The 25809-nt window shown below is 54.7% G+C and overlaps 2 protein-coding genes across 6 annotated transcripts; one reads left to right on the top strand and one right to left on the bottom strand.

Moving 5' to 3' along the window:
• Positions 1 to 9152: 9152 nt before the first annotated feature.
• Positions 9153 to 11522, bottom strand: DRAP1 (DR1 associated protein 1). Of its 2 annotated transcripts, none has more exons than XM_028118415.1 (7): positions 11212 to 11522; positions 10887 to 10959; positions 10682 to 10775; positions 10267 to 10386; positions 10053 to 10146; positions 9728 to 9816; positions 9153 to 9376 (listed from the first exon to the last, which is right to left on the bottom strand). In XM_028118415.1, the coding sequence occupies exons 1-7, from the start codon at positions 11251 to 11253 to the stop codon at positions 9271 to 9273; spliced, it is 618 nt and encodes a 205-aa protein (XP_027974216.1). In that variant the 5' UTR covers positions 11254 to 11522; the 3' UTR covers positions 9153 to 9270. The 2 variants fall into 2 exon arrangements, with proteins under 2 accessions (XP_027974216.1, XP_027974215.1); XM_028118414.1 differs by having other exon boundaries at positions 10053 to 10167.
• A 145-nt stretch (positions 11523 to 11667) lies between these two features.
• CUNH11orf68 (chromosome unknown C11orf68 homolog) lies at positions 11668 to 13944 on the top strand. 4 transcript variants are annotated; one of them, XM_028118400.2, is made up of 2 exons: positions 11668 to 11822; positions 12524 to 13944. In XM_028118400.2, the coding sequence occupies exons 1-2, from the start codon at positions 11692 to 11694 to the stop codon at positions 13281 to 13283; spliced, it is 891 nt and encodes a 296-aa protein (XP_027974201.1). In that variant the 5' UTR covers positions 11668 to 11691; the 3' UTR covers positions 13284 to 13944. The 4 variants fall into 4 exon arrangements, with proteins under 4 accessions (XP_027974201.1, XP_027974202.1, XP_027974203.1 ...); XM_028118401.2 differs by having other exon boundaries at positions 12527 to 13944; XM_028118402.2 differs by lacking the exon at positions 11668 to 11822 and adding an exon at positions 11873 to 12241.
• Positions 13945 to 25809: the final 11865 nt, after the last annotated feature.

The raw sequence follows: 25809 nt of genomic DNA on the forward strand, positions 1-25809 counted from the left end.
GTAAATGGTGTAAACATGCCAATTAAAAAGAAGAGGTTGTCAGATTGCATTAAAAATGCAAGACTCAATTTATTTATTTATTTTTATTTATTTATTTGAGAGAGAGAGAAACAGCATGAGAGGGGAGAGGGTCAGAGGGAGAAGCAGCCTCCCCGCGGAGTTGGGAGCCTGATGCGGGGCTTGATCCCAGGACCCTGGGATCACGACCTGAGCCGAAGGCAGTCGTTTAACCAACTGAGCCACCCAGGAGTCCCTGCAACACTCAACTGTATTCTGCCTGCAAGAAACCCACTCTAAATGAAAAGACACAGATAGGTTCAAATGGAAAAGGTATATCATGCAAACACTAAGCCAAGACCTAAAGGAAGGAGAGGCCACTTTCAGCCAGGCCCCCAGGAAGGCCTCCCGGAGGAGGTGACACTTGAGCTGAGCTTTAAAGGCTTTGTAGTATTAGGGACTGTGAAGGCTAAGAAAGCCCACGTGGTGAAGGCATTGAGTGTGCACGTGCGTGTGTGTGCGCATGAGTGTGCATGAGTGTGTGCACGAGTGTGCATGTGCATATGTGCCTGTGTGTGTGTGTGCATGAGTGCGTGCATGTGTGTGTGTGAGATGAGTGGCATACAAAGAGTTAATTACCACACTGGTGGAGGGAGGTGAGCTGGGTTAGGTGCGGTTAGATAATTACTTTGGGAGGAGAGGAAGAATTTTCCAGTCATGAGTGCAGTAGGATTCAAACTCAGGGAGACGGGCAGCCGGGAGATTAAAACTGAGCTAACAAAGATGAATCTGGCCCCACAATGGAGAAAGACACAGCACTGGTGGTTCTCAACCCTGGCTGCACGTTAGAACCATCTGGGAAGCTTTTGTTTTGTCTTTTTTTGGAAAGATTTTATGTATTTATTTATTTGTCAGAGAAAGCGAGAGAGAGCACAAGCAGGGGGAGCAGCAGGTAGAGGGAGAGGGAGAAGCAGGCTCCCCGCAGAGCAGGGAGCCCAACATGGGACTCGATTCCAGGACCCTGGGATCATGACCTGAGCCCAAGGCAGACGCTTAACCAACTGAGCCACCCAGACATCAAATGTACCAACGCCTGGGGCATCCCGGCCAGTTAGATCAGAGTCTCCATAGATGGGCCCAGGTCATCAGTCGCCTTCAGAGCTCCCCAGTGATTCTAAGTGCAATAAGGGGTGAAACCCCCACCCTCGCCAAAGGTCAAGTGCACGGGGCCAGGGACTGGGTTTGCTCACAGTCGAATGCCAGTGCCTAGAACTGAGCCTGGCACAAAACAAACAGTCAACAGACCTCTATATATGTCAGTTAATCCTTACGACAACCCCATGAGGCAGGGAAAATGATGATGCCCATTTCATAAGAAAGAAACTGAGGCATAGAGAGGTCAGGTTATGGGCTACAATGTTATGTGACTACAAGGCTGATAAGCCTTGTGCTATAAAATACAGGCAGCATCACCCCAGAGCCCAAACTCTTATGAGGTGCTCTACTTCCTTAGGGGCCTGGATCCCGAGAGAACATCTGAGGAGGCCCCTAACTCCACCATCTGCTTCCCTCTCCCCCAGACTGAACCAGCTTCCCTGCAAGGTCATATGTGGCTCCAGACAGAGGGGGCAGGCGGCGCAGAGAACCCAGGAGGCAGAAACAGAAATTGAAGCACTTAGGGGAAGGGGAAAGTGAAACCTGCCCAGGTACCAGGCCATAGGCCACAGCAGAGACTCTGTGGTTGGAAACCCGCAGCATGCCCCTCATAGGAACAAGGAAGGGGGAGGTCCTCAGTGGCCAGGGCCATGCCTCTGAGCGCCTGGAACAGTGAGCCCACACACGCCCTATCTGTCTCCCTTCCCCTCTCCCTGCTTTCTTCCCCTTCCTGGGACCTACCACCGAGCCCTTAGGTGTTCACAATTTTGTTTTTGGTCTGCCAGTTACACCATCCCTAACCAGAATGGAAGCCCTCCTGAGAGCAGGTTGTCTTTTTTTTTTTTTTTTTGGTCTAGAGAAGGGGTCAGTTTAATAACATAAAACAGAACAAAACAGAAAAAACAGTCACCCAGAAGCCCCACTTACTGGTCAAGGTACTCATTCCACCCCCAGCTTCTTGCCCCATCCTCTGGCTCTTTTACACAGACACAGTCTTATGCTTTTCCAACGAGTGTTATTAGTTACGCCATGATTCAAGCTCCTGGGGTGGGGGTCACCGTGTACCCAGGTCCCCGATCACCACCCTGGGAGAAGGATGGAGGACAGAGGAGGGGTGGGTGGAGCCACTTGAGATTTTCCCAGGACACGTGTCTTCTGCCTGGCGGTTGTCCCAGGCTGACAGCCAGGATTCGGGGCAGAGGGACTTGTATACACGCCAGGAGCCGTCACCCCTTTCACAGTTACAGTGGAAATCCAGGCAGTCCCACCAGCAGTTCCTGGTCTGGTCCTAGTTGGAGAAGCAGCTGTCCAAAGGGGCAAGACGAGTAGCTCTTGACTTTGGTCTTGATGTCTTCTGATGCTGAGTCCCAAAGACACCCCTGAAGCTCGCAGCTCAGTGTGACCCTCAGCAAAGACACCAGAGTCGGACCAGAAGCCGCAGCTTGTCAAAGTTTTTGTGTGTTTGGGGCACCTGGTGGCTCAGTCAGTTGAGCATCTGCCTTCCGCTCAGGTTTGATCCCGGGGTCCTGACTCCTTGCTCAGCGGGGAGCCTGCTTCTCCCTCTCCCTCCACCCTCCCCCCTGCCGGTGCTCTGTCTCTCTCTCTCTAAGAAGTAAATAAAATAAAATCAGGGGCGCCTGGGTGGCTCAGTCATTAATCATCTGCCTTCAGCTCAGGTCATGATCCCAGGGTCCTGGGATCGAGCCCCACATCGGGCTCCCTGCTCGGCGGGAAGCCTGCTTCTCCCTCTCCCACTCCCCCTGCTTGTGTTCCCTCTCTCGCTGTGTCTCTATCAAATAAATAAATAAAATCTTAAAAATAAATAAATAAATAAATAAATAAATAATAAAATGGTTTTAAAAAAATCTTTTGTGTGTTCTTCCCCAGAGCCCAGAACAGGGCTTGGCACAGAACAGGGGCTCAGAAATATTTGTTGAGTGAATGAATGATAGAAACATACATGATCCCATAAACACTGCAGGGCCACCGTTTTCCTGTCCTTATGAGACACTGTCTAGGAAGATAAGTGGGTTTAGCTCATTTGGGAAGATAACAATTGGCAATATCTTCTGTTAAAATCAGGGGTGCCCGGGTGGCTCAGTTGGTTAAGCGACTGCCTTCGGCTCGGGTCATGATCCTGGAGTCCCGGGATCGAGTCCCGCATCGGGCTCCCTGCTCGGCGGGGAGTCTACTTCTCCCTCTGACCTTCCCCCCTCTCCTGCTCTCTCTCTCATTCTCCCTCTCTTAAATAAATAATAAATAAAATCTTTTAAAAAAATAAACCTGGGAGCATAGACAGGAGCAGCCCATGCTCCTTGGTTTGGGGCACTCCGCGCATCACCGCGTCCCAAAAAAGCCTCCCTTTGAAATGAGCTTTCCCTTCGGCCCATCCCCAATCCTCTTCCAGCATCCCATAGCCCCCCTCCCCACTCTTGTGTTTGACGCATGCCCTTCCAATCTGCTTTCTAGGCTTTGAGCCCCATATGCATCAGTGACGGGAGGCACCATTTACTTCACACTCTGTGCTGGGCACTTTGCTAAGCACTTAATGTAGCAAATCCCACTTCATCATCACCTGTCCCTGAAGGAGTTGCTACTGTTGTCCCCACTTTATAGATGAGAAAACTGAAGCAGAGAGACCTTCCATCAGTTGCCGCAAGTCACAGAGTAATTGGCAGGAATATACAAGATTGTCCTGCTCCTCTCTGTTTTTAGTTTCCATAAACATGGCTCTGCTGAGGATCTGGTTCTGTATTCTTCTGTTTTTCATGCAACACTGTGTGTTTAAGCCTTGTCCACACTGCTGACACTTAGCCTCTGGTTCTTCAGCACCTCAAACCATCCCAAGGACACATCCATTTGCGAGAGCTTTTACCCAGGAGTGGACCTGCCGGGGGGCACGTAGGTGTCAAACTGCCCTTTCAAACCTCCTGACTCCCACCAAAAGCATCAGACTTCCATTTACCAGCTCCCTACCAGCTCCCTTGTTTATGTGGCTTCCTATTCTCGCCAGTCTGGCAGGTGCCATGTGGGATCTTGGGTTTTCCTTTGCAGCTCTCCAATTACTGGGGTGGGTGCAGAGATCTTAGTCCTCGTTCCATTTTTTTTTTAATGACATTTGAACATACACATGCACAGAAAATAGGAAGGACATGATTTCAGAATAGAGTTCACTCGATGAAAGGAGGTGAGGGTCACCCAACTCCTGCCCCACTCCCCAGCTACAAGGACTCCGCTACAAGGACTCCACTGGCCCCCCTTTACTCTCCCAAAGGCTCTGCCCAAGGAGAGGGGCATCTGGGTTGCAGGTGTCATCCCCCTGCCATTGTGCCCATGGCCTGGAACAGCAGGAAGTTGGTTCCCTCCATGTCCTAGAGCCAAAACTTTTGCACCTGAGAAAGGATGGCCCTCGGGTGAGAGGAGGAGACCATTAACTCCCTTCTCCTTCCCCCCTACCGGCCCCCCCGCTCCCCGCACAGGGCAGGTGTGGATACGAGCTCCTCCTGTGCTCATACCACTACCTTCTTCCCCTTCGGGAAGCTTCTGAGGCCCTGAGAGGCTGCCACAAAAACACCCCCCAGCCATGTCAGGCCAAGTGCAGGGCTGGTGGCTCCTAAATCAGGCTCCTGGGTGGTGGCTGAGGTTATGGGAGCCAGGGGAGCCCATAGGGAAACCTGACAGGATCAAATTGCCATCCTCCAGGACTTTGCCCTCGCTGTCCCTCTGCCTGGAGCCCTCTCCTCAGTTAATGGGCTTTTCTACTCCAATCTCACCCTGGCAGAGTCTCCCCTGAACCCTGTATGGGATGGTTGGGGGCACCCTTCCTGCCCCAGGACTCCCGACTCCTCCCTAATTATGCTTTATTTTCCCCAGGGCACGTACCACCATCTGACATACTATTTGTCTTCCTAATTGTCTCTTTCCACCCATCAGAAATAAACTCCGAGAACACACATAATCGTCACTACCTAGCAGGCCATGGGTTCCCAATAGATAGATAAAATTGTTATGAGGTTATCATAAAAATGTACATCTTAAACGTGAGGCTTTAATGTATTTTTATATACAATCACCACCCAGTTCAAGTGGTGAAACATTTCCAGAGGGCTCCTTTGCGCCCCCTCCCAGCCAGCCCGTACCCCCTGTGGTAACATCATACTGCCTCCCACTGCCCGCTCCTGTGCATCATTTGAATGAGTTCGATCATAGCGTGTAGTCCTGCGTTCAGCTTCTTTTGCTCAACAGAATGTCTACGAGATCCACCCGTGATGTGTGCAACGATGGTTAGTGCTTTTCTATGCCTCTGCTATTGCCCAATATTCTATCATTTCTTTATTCATGCCCTTGCTGCTGGCACTTGGGGTGTCCCTGGCTGGGGGCTATGAACATTCCTGTATGCGTCTGTCGGGGGACATGTGCCTAGAAATGGAATCATGCGCGCAGGGAAGCGTAGGTCAACAGACTCAAGAAGCTGCCAAACCATTTTCTAAGGTGCTCGCAGCATCTGAGATTCCCACCAGCAGTGTGAGCTCTGGTGCCACTAGCCTCGTCTCCAGCCCCCCGCGATTGCACGCTGTTTCCGGCTCCCCGGGGGGTGATGGTGGCCTCTCCTCTCCCTGCTGAGTGAGGATGTTGGGTGCTCAAGGAACGTTTGCTGAACGAATCCTCAGGTGCGCTATGGAGGGGGCCTCTGCACTTGGCAAGGAGGGGTGGGTCTGTAACTTTCACCTGAGGGGGGCAGCGCCTGGTGGCCAGGCTGCCTCAGAAGCCGCGGGCCATTTCACACACTGGTCGCACTTACACCCCGGGGTGGAGCCAAAGCTGGGCTGAGGCATTCAGATAGGACTTGGCGCAAGGCTCCGAGGCCCCCTGATGGAAATAGAGAAGGGAGAAAATCATCCGGGCCCAGACAGAGCTCTGCAGATGGAATGTTGACAAGCCGCCGGCTCCTGGTGCCCAGGGGTGCCCACCGGGCACAGCCATCTTTCCCCTTCCCAGGATGCACCTAGAGGCCCAGTCAGGGGTACCGTCTCCCCGGGGCCCCTGCCCTCACTCGGGAGGCTGCACTCCTAACACTTGGCGAAGGCTGGGTCAGGCCCTTCCCAAAGGCCTGTGAGGTCCTGCGGCAGAACCAGCCAGTCGGTCACACCGGTTGGCTAGACCACTTTTCCTAGCCTCCCTCAGGTGGGACCTTGTGACAGGTCCAGTAGGAAGTGAAGAGGCGATGGGGCCACTTCCAGCCCTGGCCCCAAAACACCTCTGTGGGCTACAAGCTTGTCCCTTCCTCACTGGCCTTGAAAGTCATGGGTTGAAAACGATGGGGCCCCAAGATGGAAGGGGCCTGGGCCCTGAAGTCCCTCTTGGAGAAGCACTGTCACTGATCAGATGAACCCCATTATGAGTCTCACATGAGCAAGCAAGAAACATCCACTGCATTTGAGCCTATGTATTTTGAGTTTAAGTCAGCCCTTTGCCCTAACTAATAACTAGTACATACAGCATATATAATACTAACACAGGTAATCCCTAGCCCCATTTTACAGATGAGAAAACTGAGACACAGAGAAGCTATAGAACTTACTCCAGGCCAGCAAATGGAAAAGTCAGGATTTAAACCCAGGGCCTGGTTCATGCACCCAGGTCACGCTCATCAGCCCACCGCCCAGGCCGAAGAAGCGGGCCTAGAACACAGAGACGCAGGCCAGCGGCTCCTGGGTGTCTCCCCCTCACCTGTGCCTCCTCAAGTCTTTTGCCTGGAGGCCTGCTCCCGGCCTCCTTGCCTTCCCCAGTCATCCCAGCCTTGTCACTCTGCGCCTTCTCAGTTCAGAACCTCACCTCTGGACACAGCCCAGCCCCCGGCTCCAAGGGTCTCTTCCGCTCCCACGCCCACCCACCCATCACACCTGCGTGGCATGCCATCGGCTCCGTGGGCCCGGCACCCACCTTCCCCAGACTCGGGGGAGAAGACTGCCCGTCCTGCTCCTGGGCCGCTGGGGACCACCTCCTGCTCGTGGTCCCCGTCAGCCAGCGCTCTCTCAGTTACGAGTGACCAAAAGCCAACTGGCTTCGAGGGGGAGAAATGTTTATTGGCTCATGTGACTAAGAAGTCCAAGGCATACAGGGTTCAGGAAAGCCTGGGTCCCGGGGTCATCAGAAACGGGTACCTCTGAGGCCCCTGGCTCTCCTGCACCGACTCCATTCTCAGTCAGGCTCACCCGTCGGGGTGGGAACCGGCTGCCAGCAGCACCCAGCCTACACTCTGTCAGCTTTGCTACCCCAGGGTGGCCACCGTCACCCTCACCAGGGCTCTCTGCTGCCTCCAGGGCCATGGCAAAGCTAGCCATCTTGTCAAGACCTGTCCCCAACGGTCCCCCCTAAAGTCCCAAGGGCTCAGGCGTGTTGGCTGGCCCCTTAGGGTCATAACCCAGCCTCCATCGCTCACTGTGGCCAGAGTACGTGGTGCGATGTCCCCACCCCTAAACCCCAGGGAGTGGGCTCAGCTGCACACACTACAGGTTGAGTAGAAGAGAGATGGTCCCCAAAAGACAGCAAGGGGCTCTATAACCACGGCAGAGGCAGACAGGACTCAGGTGCCCCTCGGCTCCAGATGCCCGGGCCCATCCACACCTGCCGCCTGGCCTCCTATGCCCCAAAGACACTGTGGCATCAAAACTGAATACCTCAGTGCCCCTGCCAAACCCTCTCATCGTCCCCCGCCTCGCCCTGGTCCGGCTGGGGTCAGCCTCAGGCAAGCTCACCTCACTGCATCCATCTCCCTCCCGTCCTTCAGTCTCCTCCTTCGCTACAGCCTGCCTTTCTGCTATCTTCAAAATCAAAACCCAAAACTGTCCCTCTGTCCTCGCTCTGAGCCACAGCTCTTGTCTCTGCTTCTCAGCCCTGAGCGCTGCCTCCCCTCCCCTCCGTTTCTCACCTCCAGCTCCCCGCTGTCAACACCTGCCAAGCCTTCCCTAAAGCTTGCGAGCTGTTCTGACAGCTGACCTCTCCCTCCGGGGGGGGGGGGGGGGGGGCTGGGTGTGGCTGCTCTTCAGTCTCCTTTGGTGGCCTGCCCAGGCCCTACCCTCTCTCCCTGGGGCGAGGTCACCTACTCTCAAGGCTCATACAAGTCTCCAGGCCCCTAATATTCCAGAGCCCGTTCTACGCCTCCCCTCGGCAGCTTCTCGGGCACCCAAAACTCGCCACAGCCCAAGCTGCGACCCTGACACCTAATCTTGCTCTTTCTCTGTGTCCTCCAGCTGGAAAACGGCCCCTGCCCAAGTCGCTGCAGAAAAAAAAGCTGGCAGTGCCGAAGGCTTCCCTCCCTTTCAGCCCACAGCCAATCAGTTCACGGCACCCTTGAGTCTACTGGTAACTCGCACCTCAAGTCTGCCCACAGCCGCCATGTCTCCTGCCCAGCCTCACCGAGCCCCGGCTCCCTGAAGGCACACGTCTGCCTTGAGGGCCCCACGGTTCGAGGGTCTGCTTAGAAATGGGGGCGGACCTATCACCAGGGCCACTATCCTACTTGAAAACCCATCTTTGAGGCCCTCGATAGTCCCACCTACCTCTGCTCCCACTGCCCCTTTCCACATGCCCTTCATGGCACCAGGCACCGAGCTCTGCAGTTTTCAAGGCCTCTTCCCATTATTTGTCCCATCTGTCCCTTTGCAGCAGGCCAGAGCGGTCAGAAGAGTCTCCACCGGAGAGGTAAGCGGCCACTCGAAGAAAAACAGGAACCTCTCCGGGGTCACACGGCACAACGGAACAGGTTGTCCCCCAGCATAACCAGCACCCCTGGCTCCGGCCCTACACCACCGCTCTGCCTACCTTCATTCTGTCAGCACCCCTGCTCCTACCCGGGCAGAACAGTGGCCTCTGGGTCCTCCCTTCACTCAGGTGCTGCCCTGCCCGCCACCGCTCCTGGCCTCAGCTCAGCATGGGGAAAGCAGGTGGATGGATGGGAAGGTGGCCACGGAGCCCTGGACATAGGCTGGGACAGACACTGGTGTTCCCTTTTATTATTAATTTTTTAATAAATTTAAGAACAGCTCTATCTTCTCTCCTCCCCCCAGAGCAACTAAAACCAACTAAAAGGGGGCATGGCCTGGGGGGCAGAGGGCGCTAGGAGTCATAGTCTTCTTCATCCTCTGCATCAGGAGCTGAGGGGCCCGGGGGTGCTGGGGGCAGAGGCAGAGTCGAGGTGAAGGGCATGAAGGGTGTCGGAGGGCTGCAGGGCAGAAACAGGAGAGAAAGATCAGGCCCCTCTCCGGTGCCCATTTGTGCCCACTGAGCCCTACCCCACCCCCATGAGCATGGAGCCCATGGCCCTCTGTACCAAGGGGCAGCCAAGCTCAGAGAAGGGAAGGACCCAGAGCAGGTCACACAGCTCCTGCCCAGGCCCCATCCAATGGGGCTGGGTGCGGGTGGAGGAGGAGACCTTCTGAGAACAATCTCCTGCCATTAAGCCATGCTCAGTTCCCACCCCCCGCCCCGTCCCCCAAATCGGCCAGAAGGACAAGAAAGACAAGTCAGCCTTTCGGAGTCTGCTAGCCCCCTCTGGTACCACTGAACTGCTTACCTCTGAAAGTGGGCAGGGGGATGACTGGCCTGGGGTGGGGCCTGTGATGTCTCCTCTTCCCCATCAGTGTCTGTGTCGTCAGACTCATCCTGGGAGCAAGGCAGGGGTCAGAGAGGACAAGAAAAGCATGAGCCCATGACTGTAGAACCTAGACCCCTGGGAGTGGCAGGGACAGATGACTGATCTCTATAGCCTGATCTTTATAGCCCCAATTTACAAAAAACCATAGGTGAGGATGGGACCAGGTGTCCAGCCAGCAAGGCCTGATGCAAGACTGCCTGCTCCACACCATGGGGTAGGGCAGCAGGCTGGGGGCCTCACTCACCTCCTGTTCCGAGTCCGTCCCTGACAGCTTCTTGTCCTTGCTTTTGCTTCCCATCCCACCATTCTTCCGGCCACTGCTTCCTGGCTTCCGGCCCCTTCGGGAAGGTACAGTCCATCTGCCCAGAGATCTCACCACTCCCTGACCACCCCCCAACCACCCCCAGCCCCAGTGGCCTTGGCCTTCCTTGCCTGGACACCTGGCCCTGGCTCCCCACCTGCGGGTACCCTTGTCCCCGTCCATGTGGTTGTCTTCCCCGTCTCCCTGCATGTCAGGCACAGAGGCCACCAGGTCCTTCAAGAAGTCAAACTGCTGCTCCAGCTCAATGCACTGCTTCCTGGAAGGGGGGCGGGGAGGGGAGAAGACAGCATTCAGGCGGGGGCCAGATGTCTGGGCCCTCAGCAAGGGACAGCAAGGGTCTCTGGATGTCAGAATAGAGCCTGGAAAACCTCCACCCCATCTCCACTACCGGACCTTTCCGCCTGGCTAGACCACCCAACCCCTCCTCCCCCACTTCAAACCAACCAGTGTTTGAGGCATTGCTGGTCTCCCAGCAGCCTCCCACCTCCCCTAAGTGTGTGAACTCCTGGGGCAGGGTCCCACTGGGCCCAACCAGCTCCCAGGCCACTCACAGGTGGGATGTGGTCATGGTCTTGGCATTTCGGGACTGGGTCACCTGGCAAGCCTTCTTCAACAGCGACTCCAGGAACAGCTCAAGCGCCCGGGCTGAGGAGCGTCAAGGAGAACACGGGTGGGGGATCCCCAGCCTAAACAAGGCGACCCCGGGCTCCCTCCCTACCCCACGTCCCTCAACCTGGCCAGGCCCCGACAGGATACAGATGATGACAGGCACTGCCGCCGCCACCTTCCCAATTTCTTCGTCAGTTTGCATGATCTTCTTGATCCGCGCCTGGGGAGGGGGCAGAAAACTCGGACCCTGTCACCTCCGTCCCAGAAAGGGGTGCTGGGGAGGGCGGACCGAGAGAGGGTATCCCGGGAGAAAGGGGGCGGGGGGCACGGACGCGGGGAGCACGGAAGGGGGCGGGGCGCCCGTGCCCCCGAACACCGCGATGCGCCCAACGTCCCCCACCCCCCAGCCCGGCTTGGGCCCGGGCCTCCCGAGAGCCGGGCCCGGGCCTCCCGGACCCGGCCACGTGCTCACCGGCGGGAACCGCGCGTTATACTTTTTCTTCTTGCTCGGCATCTCAGGGCCTCTCTAGCCGCGCCGGGCCCAGCGCCGCCGCCCGCAGCTTCCCGGCCCCCGGGCCTGCTCGCCACCCGCCTGCCGCGGTTCCCCCGGGTCCTGGTGCCGCCTGCTCCGCCCCCGCCGCTCCCCACGGGGTCCTAGCGCCGCCGGTCAGGACGTCGCTCGCAGGGCCGGAGTGCCCTCCCCTTGGAGCCTCCCTGGCGGTGAGCGTCGCTCCGGGACCGGACCGCCACTCCCGCCGGCCCCCAAGCTTAGGAGAGCGAACGTTAGCCCCGCCCCCGAAGCCCCGCCCCGCCCCGGGTCCCCGACGGCCCCGCCCCCGGGGTCAGCCCCTCCCCTCGCAGGTCCCGCCCCGCGGCGCGGCCGCCCGGCCCGGTGGCCCCGCCCCGTGCTGCGCTTGTCTATAAAGTTGTTGTTGAGACGGCGGGCGCTAAGATGGCGGCGGCGGCAGCCGTGGCGGGGGCGGGGCGCGGCGGAGGCGACGGCGGCGCAGGCGGCGCAGAGCCCCGGCAGGAGCGGAGCCGGGCGCGGGGCTGGGCCGGCGCCGAGCGCGGCGAAGGCCGGAGGTGACGGCGGGGCTGCGGGAGGGGGCAGGGCAGGGCAGGGCTGGGCGGGGGCGCGGCCCGGGCTGTGGGCGCTAATGGCGGCGGGCGCGACTGGCCCGAAGCTGGCGCTTTCGTAGGCTCTAACAAGCCTGGGTTCCAGGCCGGCCACCGCCCCATTGGCCTTGGACTGGTCACTGCCCTTTGTGGGCATCAGTGTGCTCGTCTTCAAGTGGGCCCGACAGCTCCATCCTCGAAGGTGTGGCCCTATTGGGCCTGCCTCGATGCTGCGCGAACGTGCGCTTCTTTGCCTCCCTCCGTTAAATCCCAGCGCTCGGGGTTCTTGCCAGGTATTGGCAGGGCCAGGAGGTGTAGCGGGGCTGGTTGCTCCCACACCTGAATTCACATTTCGGCCTTGTCACTCGTTGCAGGTGTGACCTTGGGTAAGTCACTTCTCTCCGAGCTTCAGTTTTCTGGTCTGTAAATCGGGGAGAGTGGTAATAAGATCAGCAACAACCTTTATGCAGCGCTTATTCCACCTTAGGCGTTTAATGCTCAACAACTCTAGGGGACAGGAACAGTTGTCCGCTGTAAAGGTGAGGCAACTGAGGCAGGGACGTTAAGTCTTGCCCAAGGCCACCGAGTTTAGCCCATTGGCTGCACCTGGTACGGCCCAGCAAACTGTCGATGTGTCCTGGGCCTGCCCTAACTCCGTTCCTTCACAGCAGGATGGAGCCAGGTGAAGAGATGGAGGAGGAGGACTCTCCAGGCGGCCGTGAGGATGGCTTCACTGCTGAGCACCTGGCCGCAGAGGCCATGGCAGCTGACATGGACCCCTGGCTGGTGTTTGATGCCCGAACCACACCTGCTGCCGAGCTGGATGCCTGGTTGGCCAAGTACCCACCATCCCAGGTTACTCGCTATGGGGACCCTGGCTCGCCCAACTCTGAGCCTGTGGGCTGGATTGCAGCATATGGGCAGGGCTATGTCCCCAACTCGGGTGATGTGCAGGGCCTGCAGGCAGCCTGGGAAGCTCTGCAGACCAGCGGGCGGCCCATCACACCGAGTACCCTGCGCCAGCTGGCCATCACCCATCATGTGCTCTCTGGCAAGTGGCTGATACACCTGGCACCTGGCTTCAAGCTGGACCATGCCTGGGCTGGCATTGCGCGGGCTGTGGTCGAGGGCCGGCTTCAGGTGGCCAAGGTGAGCCCACGGGCCAGGGAGGGTGGGCGCCAAGTCATCTGTGTTTACACGGATGACTTTACGGACCGCTTGGGTGTACTGGAGGCAGATGCTGCCATCCGTGCGGCAGGCATTAAGTGCCTGCTCACCTACAAGCCTGACGTCTACACCTACCTGGGCATCTACCGGGCCAACCGGTGGCACCTCTGCCCCACGCTCTATGAGAGCCGCTTTCAGCTGGGGGGCAGTACCCGCGGCTCCCGTGTGCTGGACCGCGCCAACAATGTGGAACTAACCTAGTGTGGCCAACTGGGGGACACCACCTTCTGCCCCTTCCCCCCCCCCGCCCCCGGCTCCCTGCTAGGGATGGATCCTCCGAGCTTCCTCTTCTTTGTCCCAAGGAGTTTGAGCCCTCTAGCTCTGAGGACTACGCCAATTGGGAACTGCCTGCATCTTCGATCCCTTTGAACTCTTGCCCTCTGTTCAGGGCTGACTCTCGAGTCCCCACCACCTGGAGGCTCTGGCTCCCTGAGGGCCGGACCCTCAGCCTCTCTTTTCACTGCTGCTCCCCTCTGTCATCCAGGACCACAGGCTGGGTACAGATTCCCAGGAGGAGAGCCTTCCTTGGCCACCCTCACCCCCAGCTGTACCTCCCTCTCCTCCTGAATCTTTTCCTTCTCCTCCCTCACAAGAGAGAAAAATTAGTGCTTCCAGTCCTTCTTGGAGCCTTCACAGTCCAAGGGGCAAAGGCCCTGCAAGGCCTAAGCATGCTGTTTTGTTGGGGGGGAGGGGGTGATTGTACCCGCTCAGCCCTTGGCAGAGAGAAGGGATGCCAGGGCCATGGACATGGGGCCTGCCCCTCCCTGCCACCTCATACTGCCTGCACCACCTTCCTTCCTTCCTTTTACTACTTTGACATGTGCCTGCTCCTGGCATTTCAATAAAACCCAGTTTGGGTCTGTGTCTTGAGTGTTTTTTAAAATACTGGTTACCTGCTTTGGTTGCTGGGGAGAGGCAGGGCCAGGAGAGATTGCTTCTCTGCCCTAAGTGGGCACCCCTAACTGCCCCCAGTAATAAGATTCACCTCATTGCCAAGGCTGGGAACCTCGCTGAGAGCCTCTGCAAAGCCAGTCCTGCTTCTCCTCCAGCCCAAGACTCAGAGTCAGTTTCTCAGCGGTTTCCCGTAAATCCAGGGGCTTGACCCAGCAAAGTCTGAGCACAGGGTGTATCTGTGTCCGTTAGAGAAAAGTACCCTCTTGGTCCTGGCATTTCTAGGTTAGGGAATAGGGTCTGGTGAGCAGAGGATGGGCTAGACTTCGGCAGCCTGGGTTGGACATCCTTGCGCAGTAAACAACCTGCACAACCATAAGGAGCTCTGGAAGCTCCCGCGTTTGGACCCGCTTCTCCCACCCTGACTGTCCTGGGCCAGTGGACAGTTGGCATAGCACCTCAATACGTCTCATTTATAAGTCTCAACAACCTGCTTTGGAGATGTTGGTCCCATTGTGTGGTCAAGGAAATAGAAGCCAAGAGGGAAAAGTTCTCTCAGGGTCATGCAGTGAGTTGGGCAGAGTAGGACTTAACACCCTGGCCCTTGCCTCCTCTCAGACTGTTATCCAGGGCCTCACCCACCATGAGTTCTTCACAACCCACAAGGCACATTCACTCACATGATCGTGGGCAGCACCACTCAACTAGGCTACTGTAATCTGGGAGTCTGGCTCCGACATCCCCCAACCCTGTGCCTGGCCCTGGCCTTGATTGGAGGCCAGGGTTTCTGGCAAGGAGCCCCTTGGGACGCTGCTCTCGTGCCGTGCCGGAGCTGACTCAGCCTCCAGCAGCCTCACCAAATTGGAATTTGGAGCAGGGGAGCGGAGATGCCACTGGGTTGACTGGGTGGAAGTGGGTGAGTCATGAGATGCTGGCTCAGCCCCCTCCCCAGCTTCCTCCTCACCCCAAGTTTCCCCAGGGCTGAGTTCCCTCAGCCCAGCCCTGGGAAGTCCCAGAGCTAGGTGGTCTCGGACTTGGAGCCCATTGCCCTGCCTCCCTCAGACAAGCAATGCTTTGCACTTGACCAAATTGGGTCAAGGCTTGGGGGGATCCTGCCAGGCCCCGATGGGTCCCGCAAAGCAGCCCAGGTGGTATCAACAGCACCCTGATTCTCCTTTCCTAACAAAGCATTTCACACACTTTCCTCTCTCTTCCATCCTCATGGCCCTGCCGTAGCCCACTCCTCTCTCTCTCTCACACCACTGCAGCTTGCCTCCTCTGCCCCATTCCCTCCCACCGACCCCATCTCTCCCCCTACAGCCAGCTCTCCTCCTCAAAACCCTTCTGTTGGGGCGCCTGGGTGGCTCAGTTGTTGAAGTGGCTGCCTTTGGCTCAGGTCATGATCCCAGGGTCCTGGGATAGAGCCCTGCATCAGGCTCTCTCTTCAGTGGGGAGCCTGCTTCTCCCTCTCCCTCTGTCTGCTGCTTCCCCTGCTTGTGCTCTTTCTCTCTCTGTCAAATAAATCTTAAAAAAAAAAAAAAAAAACCCTTCCGTGGTTCCCTGTAGCCTGCAATATAGAGTCCACTCTCCTGAGGCAGCCATGACCCTAGACCCCTGCCAAGCCCCAGCTTCCCTCAGGTGCCCCTTCCTGCCTGTGCTCACCCCACTGGAACCAAATGGCACTTCCTTCACCCCTTGGCATGCAGCCCTGGGCCTCAGGATGTTCCTTCTGCTTGAACACCTGTCATTCAGCAAGGATCGGGAGGTTACTTATGTAATCACTTGATTGATGCCTATCTCTCGCTGGTTCCTAAGCCATATGCCCAGACTGTGGGGCTTAGTGAAAGCAAGAACAACATCTAAATCAGCCCTGTCCCCAGAGCCTCGCACAGTGCTTGGCCAGAGCAACCTCTCCATAAATTTAACCAAAATCCGAATCCAAATTTCAATCCGAATCCAGTCCCTACCTGTTCCTCTGGACTCCTCTCCTTCATTCTCTGCTTCACCCTTCTTGTTCCAGAAGCATGAGCTGCCTGTTGTTTTCTTGCAGGCATGCTGGCCTTTCTCACTTTTGTGTCTTGCTCATGCTGTCGCCTCCCATTTGGTGTGCCTGACCCTCATGTGCTTTCCTGGCTGAACACAAGTCACACCTACCAGCCCATCCTCCCAGAGATTTGTCCTTTCCCATTCACCCACACCCCAAGCTCCCATAACACCCACCCCGCTGTGGCTCTCATCTGTGTGTCTGGGGCCCCCCTGACGCAAGGACAGTAGCTCCACTTTATCCTGCAGGGTGTCTTCAGGGTCCAGCATAGGACCTGACCTAGCACAAGTGCCAAATAAACATTATTGAATAAAGGAGTGATTGAATGAAAGTCACTCTCTCTCCGGGCCTGTCTCCTCATTCCGTTCATAACAAGAGCGAGGCACTGTGCTGAGTGTTTCCCTCCATCATCTCATCGAAGTCTCACCTGGCTCTGTTATTATTGCTGTTTTGCAGAAAAGGAAACGGAGGCCCAAAGAGGTTCAGTAATTGGTTCCAGGTTACAAAGCCATAAGTAGCAGAGCCAAGATTTGAATCCAGGTCCTCCAACACCAGAGTGCCTGACGGCATTGTTGAGCCCCCCACTATAGGAAAGTGCTGTTAGAGTGAGGAGATGCAACGATAAATAAGCCCCGGCAAGGACTTAGGACCTGACTTGTAAACCACACAAGTTAGGTCCTCAGAACCGCTGGAGAGAACAGACTGGGCCAAGACCAAGGTTTCCATTTTACTGATGGAGAGACTGAGACCCAGAGAGTACAGTGACTGAACCTGCCTGGGCAGGAAGGATCTCCCAGGCCTATGGTAAAGACTGCTTCCCTCCCAGGCCAGGAACTCCCCAGGATCCACCCCCTCAGGCTGGCAGGGGATTCTGCCCCGTTTTGGAGTAAGGAAACAGCCCAGGCCCAGGGTGGGCTAGGCTGAGTAAACTTGGAGAAGCCGCTATGCTCAGCCCTCTTTTATAAAACCACATAGAGGATGACTGAGACCAGGGAAAGGAGACCCCCCCCACACACAATCTACCTCCTCCCACTCACATGTCCTGTGGACCCCAAACCCCAGGGAGGAGGCTCTGGAGGGGCTGGCTGGGGAATGGAGAGAATAGCTACCTGACCCCTGATTTCAGCTGGGGCCAGGGGGCTGAGCCAGAGAAGACAGGAAACAGCTGAGTTGGGAGAAAGTTTTAGCCGGAGCTTTGGTGAGGTTCTGGGGATTTTCCCAGCAGGGCAACTGCACCCCACTCCCGCCCACTGGGAGGGGCCCTGGCAGGGACGAGGCTTGGGTCACATAGCTGATTCATCCAGGGAGGGAAACTCCCCACTTCTCTGACGTGCATCCCGCAGACACTGAGGGGGTAACCTGAGGGCACACAGCCCAGAGACCCACTGAACCCATTTTCCCTTGATTATTGGCTTCGCACCAGGGCATGAAAGCCCCCCCCCCTCCATTTGGTGTGCCTGATGGACACATCAGGCTGCACCCCGCCGGCTGGACGGAGGGACAGAGTCAGGCAGTGGGGCAGGGTATGGGGCAGCTTCCCAGGGAATGACCTCAGAGACTGGAACCAAAGCAATGGCCACACAAGGGGCGCCCTGGCCCCCTCCCCTCACCCATTTGTTTAGTTGTGGATGCTGGGGGTCAGATAGTAAGAGCGAACGGGCGCATGACCTAGTCGGCACCTGGCACTCCTCCAAGCAGTTTGCATGCATTAATGCATTTTGGTCCTCACAGCCCTCATTTTACTGAGGAAGGAATTGCAGACAGAAGAGGTAAAGTAACTTGGCCATGGTCAAGGCTAAAAACACTCTGGCAGCCCCCACAACTCCCCCAAAATGCTTGTACACACCCCTGTGGCAGGGAGCTGTGTCCCCCGTCAATGAGCAGCTCTGGCTCCTGGGAACTCTACAGGACAGACATGTCACCCACTGGGCCCTGGTTCCTCCCAGGCTTAGAAAGAGAAAGCTTGTCCTGCAGGGGGGAGAAAAAAATCAGTCAAACCCCCAGAGGCCAGGAGAGGGCAGAGAAGCATTCCCGCCAAAATCTCCTCTCTTAAGGCTTTGACTCCTTTCCAAACCCCCATCCTTTCCTCCAGAGCCAGAGCCTCCCTTTCCGGTCTGCCAGCCCGGCGCCCCTCCCCGAGCCACACATACACACTCATGCAGGAACACACGGGCACGGGTGTGCCCTCTGAGTCCAGCCTCCAGATCCCTGCCCCTCGGCCGGGCAGGCTGGGGTCCTGCCGGGTGTTGGAGGGGCCCTGAGAGTTGGGGCTTTTTGAGGCATGGCCAAAGGCCCTCCACAGGCAAGTTCTGCCCCATCTGGCTCCCACTCACAGGCCGCATGACTCACCCCCTCGCCCCCCATGACTCAGTTTACATGGGTGCCCAGAGGTCCTCCCAGCAAGGGTGGGGTGGTTTACTGGCCCAGCCTCGGCCTGCCAGCCTTTTATCCCAGGATGAGCGTTTCATCCCCCTCCTGGCCCGGAGGAGGATCTGGCACCCTGGAGCCCAGGGGTGGGGGTAGGCCTCAGGTCCAGGACGATGAGGAGAGCCCAAGAACTGGGTGACAGGCCCTAACTGCCCTGGGCTTCGGTCTGCAGGGAGCAGGAACTGCTCCAAGAAACCTAAGGGGTGAGGCTGAGCGGGCAGAGCCGTCCTGAGCACTGACAGCAGGACCCCGAGGCCCTCCATGCAGAGGGAACGGTCCACAAGGCACAAAACTCGACGGCACGAACATGCTAATGCTTACTGAGCCCTTCTACAGGAAACCAGTCCTGTGCTATCCCCACCTAATCTCATTTACTCCCCCAACAACCCTGAAAAGCAGGTACAGACATTATATTATTTTCACAATGAGGAGACTGAGGCATAGAGAAGTTAAGAGAATGGCCCAGGTCACACAGCCAGAAAGCGGCTGAGCTGGGGCTCGAACCCAGGCCACCTGACTCCAGAACTCTTATGGTTATCCTCTGCTGCTTCCCCAAGCTGTGCTGGTTGCAGCAGGGGTGAGGGACCTGGGTTCTGCCCTGCCCCTCCCCCAGGTGGATCTCCACTGAAACTTCTGGTTTTAGGGCTTACGGTGTGTAAATTACCTGCAAGAAGAGAAAACTGAGGCTCCCAGAGGAAAAGGGGCTGGCCTGTTCTGAGGCTGCAGAACAGATCAGAGATGCAGGTGGCTGGGACCATGTCTTTGATGCTCTCTAGGATGCCCTGGGCTGGAGAGGGGGCTGGTCGGGGAGAGAAACCCAGGACAAGAGTGGGGACACGGCAGCCCTGTCCCTGACTCCTGCTTAATCCAGCCCCTTTCTCCTCTGGAGCCTCAGGGTCCTCATCTGCCTCATGGGGACAGGCCTGCCATCGCAACAGGGTGGCATGAGCCTCAAAGGACAGCAGAGGGACAGGTCCCTGTGCATGCTCAAACAGTAGGCCCTGGAAACAGCAGCCCACTCCCCACTTGTACCTCAACCTCTTCCTTGCTCGGGTCCCACCACATGACTCCCTCTGACCTTGAGAGCCTGGAGGGCCAGGCCCAGGAGACCTTCCCACAAGGGACTCCAGCCCCCTCTTCCCTAGATTCCAGCCTCAGCGAACTGGGCACAGGTCACTTCCCTGTTCAAACACCACTCAGGAGTCCCCTTGTCTCCCAGCCCAAGTCAAGTTCCTTGGCGGGGCATTCAAGGACCCTGGCTTAGGCCTCACTCTGCCCACCCTTCCAGCTCACAGCCCAACACACATTCCACCACATGCTCTGGACCTCAGCGTCCCCGGGCCTTTGTGCCCAACCACTTCAACCCCAAGAACAGCTCCCCCAACCTCAACTACTCCCCTGCCAGGAAGCCTGCCCTCCCCCTGGTGGGAAGGAATCCTTCCTTCCTGGGGCTTCCTGTAGTGCCCCCTGGTGCTCTCCAGCTCTCCAGCTCTGGCCCCCAGCATTGCCAGCCTACTGCCAGGGCTGTTTTCCTCAGTGTCTGATCACCTCTCGGCGCTGTAAGTGTCCTGGGGCCAAGACCAAGTCTTTAATCATCCCTACCTCCCCCACAGCTGGCTCCATTCAACTTTATATTCAGTTAATTCAGGACAATGGATATAGAAACTGGTCCATCATGCAATGGGGTCGGACTCAGCAATCAAAAGGAGCGAGCTGTTGCTCCGCACATCCAGGTGAGTCTCAGACCTAATGGTGTGAGACAGAAGGCAGACACAAAAGAGCTTGAACTATGGGCTTCCACTGATGTGAAAGTCCAAAGAGACCGAACTGACCTGTGGCAATAGAACTGAGATAAGTGACTTCCTGGGGGATGGGGGAGAGAATGACTGCAGAGAGGCAGGAGAGAACTTTCGGGGGTGGGGGAGGGTGGAAATGTTCTATATCTTGATTTGAACATGCTCACAGGTGTCTAAAATGATCACACAACCGACCAATACATGGTACTGAATGTAAAATATAGTCCAACGAAGTAGACCTTTTTTTTAATGGGGCAGATCTACATATACTTCGTGGAAGGATTTCCAAGATACAAGAAAACAAAAAAGCAAGGAGAAAACAGGATGCAGAGCAGGCGACCTTCTGGGTAAAAAAGATACACAAGAAGTGTAGTTTCCACCGTGTACCCTGGTGTAGCTTCTGGATCTTGAAGCATGTAAAAGTATTACCTAGTAAAAGAGAAATGCAATGAAAAATTTAAAAATAGAAGGCAAAGTAAAAAAGATCATGTTTTAAAATGACTTAAGGGTCACCTGGGTGGCTTAGTCGGTTGAGCTTCTGCCTTCAGCTCAGGCCCATGTACCCTGTGACCTAATAATTCCACCCCTGGGTACTTATCCTGGAGAAATGAGTGCGATCAGCCACCGAAGGACGCATCCGTTTATAAGAAGTTCAAGAACAGGCAAAAGTCATCAATGATGCTAGAAGTCAGAATAGTGGTACCCATGGGTGGGGAGTGGTGATTGAGGGGGGCCACAAGGAGCTTGGGAGCTGCTAGAAATGTCCTCTATCATGATGAGGGCAGTAGCTACACGGGTTTACATACACGTAACAAGTCATCGAGCTGAACATGTTGGATGAGCGCACTTCACTAGATGTATATTAAACTTCAATTTAGGCAGGAACCTAAATATAAGAACCAAAATTATAAAACAATTAGAAGAAAACATAGGGGTAAATGTTCAAATTTGGCAGTAGATTCATAGCTCTGACACTGGAAGAATGAGCAAAAAAAGAAAAAACAGAAATTAGACTTCATAAAAATTTTAAAAACTTTTGTGCATCAAAGGGTGTTCTGAAAAAATGTGAAAAGACAACCTACAGAATGGGCAAAAATATCTGCAGATCATATTTTAAATAAGGGTTTGCTAGACAGAATATATGAAGAACTCTTTTTTTTTTAAATGGTTTGTTCTTTTTTTTTTTTTAAAGATTTTATTTATTTATTTGAGGGAAAGAAGAGAGAGAGAGAGCACGAGAGGGAAGAGGGTCAGAGGGAGAAGCAGACTCCCCACCAAGCAGGGAGCCCGATGCGGGACTCGATCCAGGGACTCCAGGATCATGACCTGAGCCGAAGGCAGTCGCTCAACCAACTGAGCCACCCAGGTGCCCTGAAGAACTCTTATAATTCAACAACCACACACACACAAAAAAAACAAACAATTAGGGGTGTCTGGCTGGCTCAGTTCGTATAACATGGGACTCTTGATCTCAGGTTGTGAGTCCAAGCCCCACATTAGGCATGGAGCCAACTTAAAAAAAAATTAGAAATGGGCAGAGGACTTGAATAAACATTTGCCCCTAAAGTATATATAAATAGCAAAAAAGCACATGAAAATATATTCATCATTAAGGACCATGATCTGTTATTAAGGAAATGCAAATTAAAACACAATGAGATACCACATCACACCCTCGAGGATGTCTTTCATTTCAAAAACGGAAATAATAAATGTTGGCAAGGATGTGGGCAAATTAGAACACTCAAACACTGCCAGTAGGAATGTAAAATGGTGCAACCGCTTTGTAAAACAGTCTGGCAGTTTTTCACAAGGTGAAACAGAGAATTAACTATATGAGCCAGCAATTCTACTCTTAGGTACATATCCAAAATAAATGAAACATATGTCCACACAAAAACTTGTACACAAATGTCTACAGCAGCATTAGTCATAATACCCCAAAAGGAGAAACATTCAAATATCCATCAGCTTATGAATAAATAAATAGTGGTATATCCATACAATAGAATATTATTCAGCAATAAAAAAGAACAGAGTATTTATACATAAGACAACATAAATGAGCCTGGAAAACATGCTAAGGGAAAGAAACCAGATGTAGAAGGTCACATATTGTATGATTCCATTTATATGAAATGTACAAAATAGGTAAATCCATAGAGACAGAAAGAGGATTTGTGGTTCCCAGGAAATGCGATTGGGAGTGATTTCTTCATGGGAAGGGGATGATTTTCTGGTATAATAAAAAAGTTTAGAAAACGAGAGAGAAGTGGTGGTTGCACAACATTGTGAATGCACAAAATTCTATTGAAGTCTATGCTTTAAAATGGTTGATTGTATGTTATGTAAATTTCAACCTCATTTATAAAATAAATAAACTTCAACTTAAAAGGTGAATGGAGGGGCAGCTGGGTGGCTCAGTCGGTTAAGCGGCTGCCTTCAGCTCCGGTCATGGTCCCAGGGTCCTGGGATCGAGCCCTGCATCGGGCTCCCTGCTCAGTGGGAAGTCAGCTTCTCCCTCTCCCTTGTTCTCTCCCTCTCTCTTTCAAATAAATAAATAAAATCTTTTTTAAAAAGTGAATGGAGGGGTGCCTGGGTGGCTCAGTGGGTTAAGTGTCTGACTCTTGATTTCAGTTCAGGTCATGATCACAGGGTCCTGGGATCGAGCCCGAGTAGAGCTCCATGCTCAGTGGGAAGTCAGCTTGAGGATTTCTCTCCCTCTCCTTCTGCACCATCCCCCCAATCTCTCTCTCTCAAATAAATAAATACATCTTTAAAAAAATAAAAAGTGAATGGAAAATGAAACACATAAACATAAACATCGCCTCACATCCTAGGGGCACTGACAGAACTTGCTGTGTGCCAAGCACACTCATCCATCGCCTCCATTTGCCTCACTGCAGCCCCAAGAGGTGGGCATTCTCTGGGGCTCAGGGAGGGAAGTGACTGAACCAGGCTCACACAAGGTGCCAAGGGACAGTGCCCTGGTTTCTCAGACCTCTGGGCCCCCGGACTCCTGCAATCACAGTGGCCACTTGGGAATCTCGCCTCGCCTCCCTGGGTGGGAGCTGGTGAGGTCAGGGGCCCGGAACGTTTCTGCAGCCGCGAAGCAGAAGTTAGTGACTGAGGAGCTTGGAATGTGCTGCCTCTGAAAGGTCCTCCTTGTGGCTCCACCAACGGTTAGGGCAGGAAGGGACTTTCAGAACCACGCAATCACATACACACACACACACACACACACACACACAGATTTGAGACCTGAGCCCCTGAGCTCAGTCACTGCCCCAGGATGCTGGGGGGAGTGGGACAGGTTCGTGTTTCTGGATCAGGCAGATGTATGCAGTCAAGGCTGACCTGTGTCAGTCCTCACATGTGCCACCACCTGGCCGCCTTTGTCACCTTGACCCATCCAACCTGGGCTCAGCCAAAGAGTTCAAACATCAGTTAGTGTGTGTGCTGCATGATTGCCTTAGTATTTGATTAGAACCCCAAGGGCTCCCGCTTCTGGAGCTTTTTATTAACATGTGTATTTGTTTTTGCTATTTTTAAAAAAGATTTTATATATTTATTTGACAGAGAGAGATAGCGAGAGCAGGAACACAAGCAGGAAGAGTCGGAGAGGGAGAAGCAGGCTTCCCGCCGAGCAGGGAGCCCGATGTGGGACTCGATCCCAGGACCCTGGGACCATGACCCAAGCCAAAGGCAGATGCTCAATGACTGAGTCACCCAGGTGTCCCTGTTTTTGCTATTTGTCAAGTTCTTACTATATGCCGGGCTAAACATGTGATATTATTTTATTTCTATTCCGTAACAACCCTGACATGTAGATTGTGTGTCTCATCTAGATCATATAGCTGGTGAGCAGCCTAACCAGAATTCAAACTCCAGAACCCAGAGCTGTCTGATTTCAGCATGCATGTTCTTTTCCATAGATCACACTGCCTCAAATCACTCTCTTTCTCTCCCTCTGTCTCTCTCACCTCTCTATTTCTCATTCTGGTAAACTGCTGTTGGTTTCTTTTTAGAGAAAGACAAGCATTGAGTAGAATAAGGGCAAGGGAGAGGCACCAAGCTGGCAACCACCTTCTGAGCGAACAGCACTTTAGAGCTTACAAAGCTCTTTCACATTTATGATCTCATTTGATCCTACAGCAACCCCATGAGGTCAGCAGGAGGCTCAATCACTCCCATTGGGACTGGGACTCAAAGGGCAGGTGACCCACCCAGGGTCATAGAGACAGAAAATAGTAGCTCAGAGACTGGAAGCCCAGGGCCAACCTGGCCTTCTGTGTCTGAGTCCTGAGTGCATCCACAGACCCCTGGTCTCAGTCCCCAAGGAGGGCAGCCCAGGACCCTGCTTCCCCAAACTCTTCCTTCCCTGAGGACAAAACTGGAGCTGATCAAATGGAGGTAGCAGTGCGAAGCAGGAGAGCCCAGGTCTCTTTCTGTAGTTGTGTGACCCTGGCCACGGCAGGAAGCAGAGAAGCTTTGGGGTGGTCCTCTCAGCGCTGACATTCTGCACCGGTGAAAAAGTGTCTGGGAGGGCTTTGAGAAATCTTGACGGAGTGTGGGCTTGGGGCTCCCACAGCCCTGATTTAGCAAACTGCTTCAGCCACTTGCTTAGGGACATTAGGCACTTCCTTTCAACATCCCTCAGCCTTAGTTTCCCCATCTGTAAAATGGGGATGACGATGGTACCTACTCCCCAGGGTTGTTGGCCTTGGTTGTTGAAATTTGGCCTCGGCCTCACATTCATACAGACCTTTGACATAATCTCCAAATAAGGCTGGTGACCACACAGCGCCCAGAGAACGGTGACGATATTTAAAGAAGATGACCTTTATCAGACCACAGGACAACTGTGTCTCGCTGCAGGCTCTGCAGGCTCTTAACCGCTTATGGAGGCTCTGAATTAAAACTTGTTACAACTTCTGAAATTATCCTATGAGTAGCACAATCATGTTGCCTTGTATTTGTGGGTAGTTCAAACCATTAACTTGTTCACTGTAAACATTTCCCTTTCGGTAAGCCTGGTTTATCACTTACCCACTTTTTAGTATACCTGAACCTTAGAACAATGCCTTGGATGGCAGTAGCACGGTTCCTGGCATGAAGTAAGCACCCAGCAAATAAAATAATAACCACCACAATCACATTTATAAACCACTTTACTGTTTCCAGACCCCTTTCTCATTCTTCATTTCAACCCCCCACGCGCTGCAAGGCGTGATTCTCTCGTCCCATCTGACGGATGTCAAAACTAAGGCCAGACCAGGCGGTGAGTGGGCCACGCGCCCCGAATTGGGAAGGCGGGCCCAAAGCCTGGGCTCGCCGACGGGGTGGGGCCCGGCGCCCAGCCGTTTACAGGTGCGTAAATCCTCGGGGGAATCCTCGGTTCCACCTGGCCGCGGCGAGGAAATTGCACCATGTATGGGCAACTACGTCAGAGGAGGCAGACCGCCGCTATCGTGGGGGACGCCAGGTCCGTCCCTTTCCCCCACGAAAAGGCGGCTACCGGACTGTAGGAGGCGTAGACAAGTTCCGTGCGGACTGGCAAAAGGCGGCG

This window comes from Eumetopias jubatus, unplaced genomic scaffold (assembly GCF_037043125.1).
Source record: "Eumetopias jubatus isolate StellerSeaLion01/CBP00866 unplaced genomic scaffold, mEumJub1_p1.0 scaffold_13, whole genome shotgun sequence".
Classification (NCBI taxonomy): domain Eukaryota; kingdom Metazoa; phylum Chordata; class Mammalia; order Carnivora; family Otariidae; genus Eumetopias; species Eumetopias jubatus.

Bases quoted from the DNA above. Each gene is read 5' to 3' on its own strand.
- DRAP1 (XM_028118414.1), bottom strand. From the start codon at position 11,253: ATGCCGAGCAAGAAGAAAAAGTATAACGCGCGGTTCCCGCCG. The intron at 10,776-10,886 runs GTATCCTGTCGG...GACGCTCCTCAG, and splicing joins GGCAGTGCCTGTCATCATCT to CCCGGGCGCTTGAGCTGTTC. The intron at 9,817-10,052 runs GTGAGTGAGGCC...CCTTGCTCCCAG, and splicing joins GGACGGACTCGGAACAGGAG to GATGAGTCTGACGACACAGA.
- CUNH11orf68 (XM_028118400.2), top strand. From the start codon at position 11,692: ATGGCGGCGGCGGCAGCCGTGGCGGGGGCGGGGCGCGGCGGAGGCGAC. The intron at 11,823-12,523 runs GTGACGGCGGGG...GTTCCTTCACAG, and splicing joins GAGCGCGGCGAAGGCCGGAG to CAGGATGGAGCCAGGTGAAG.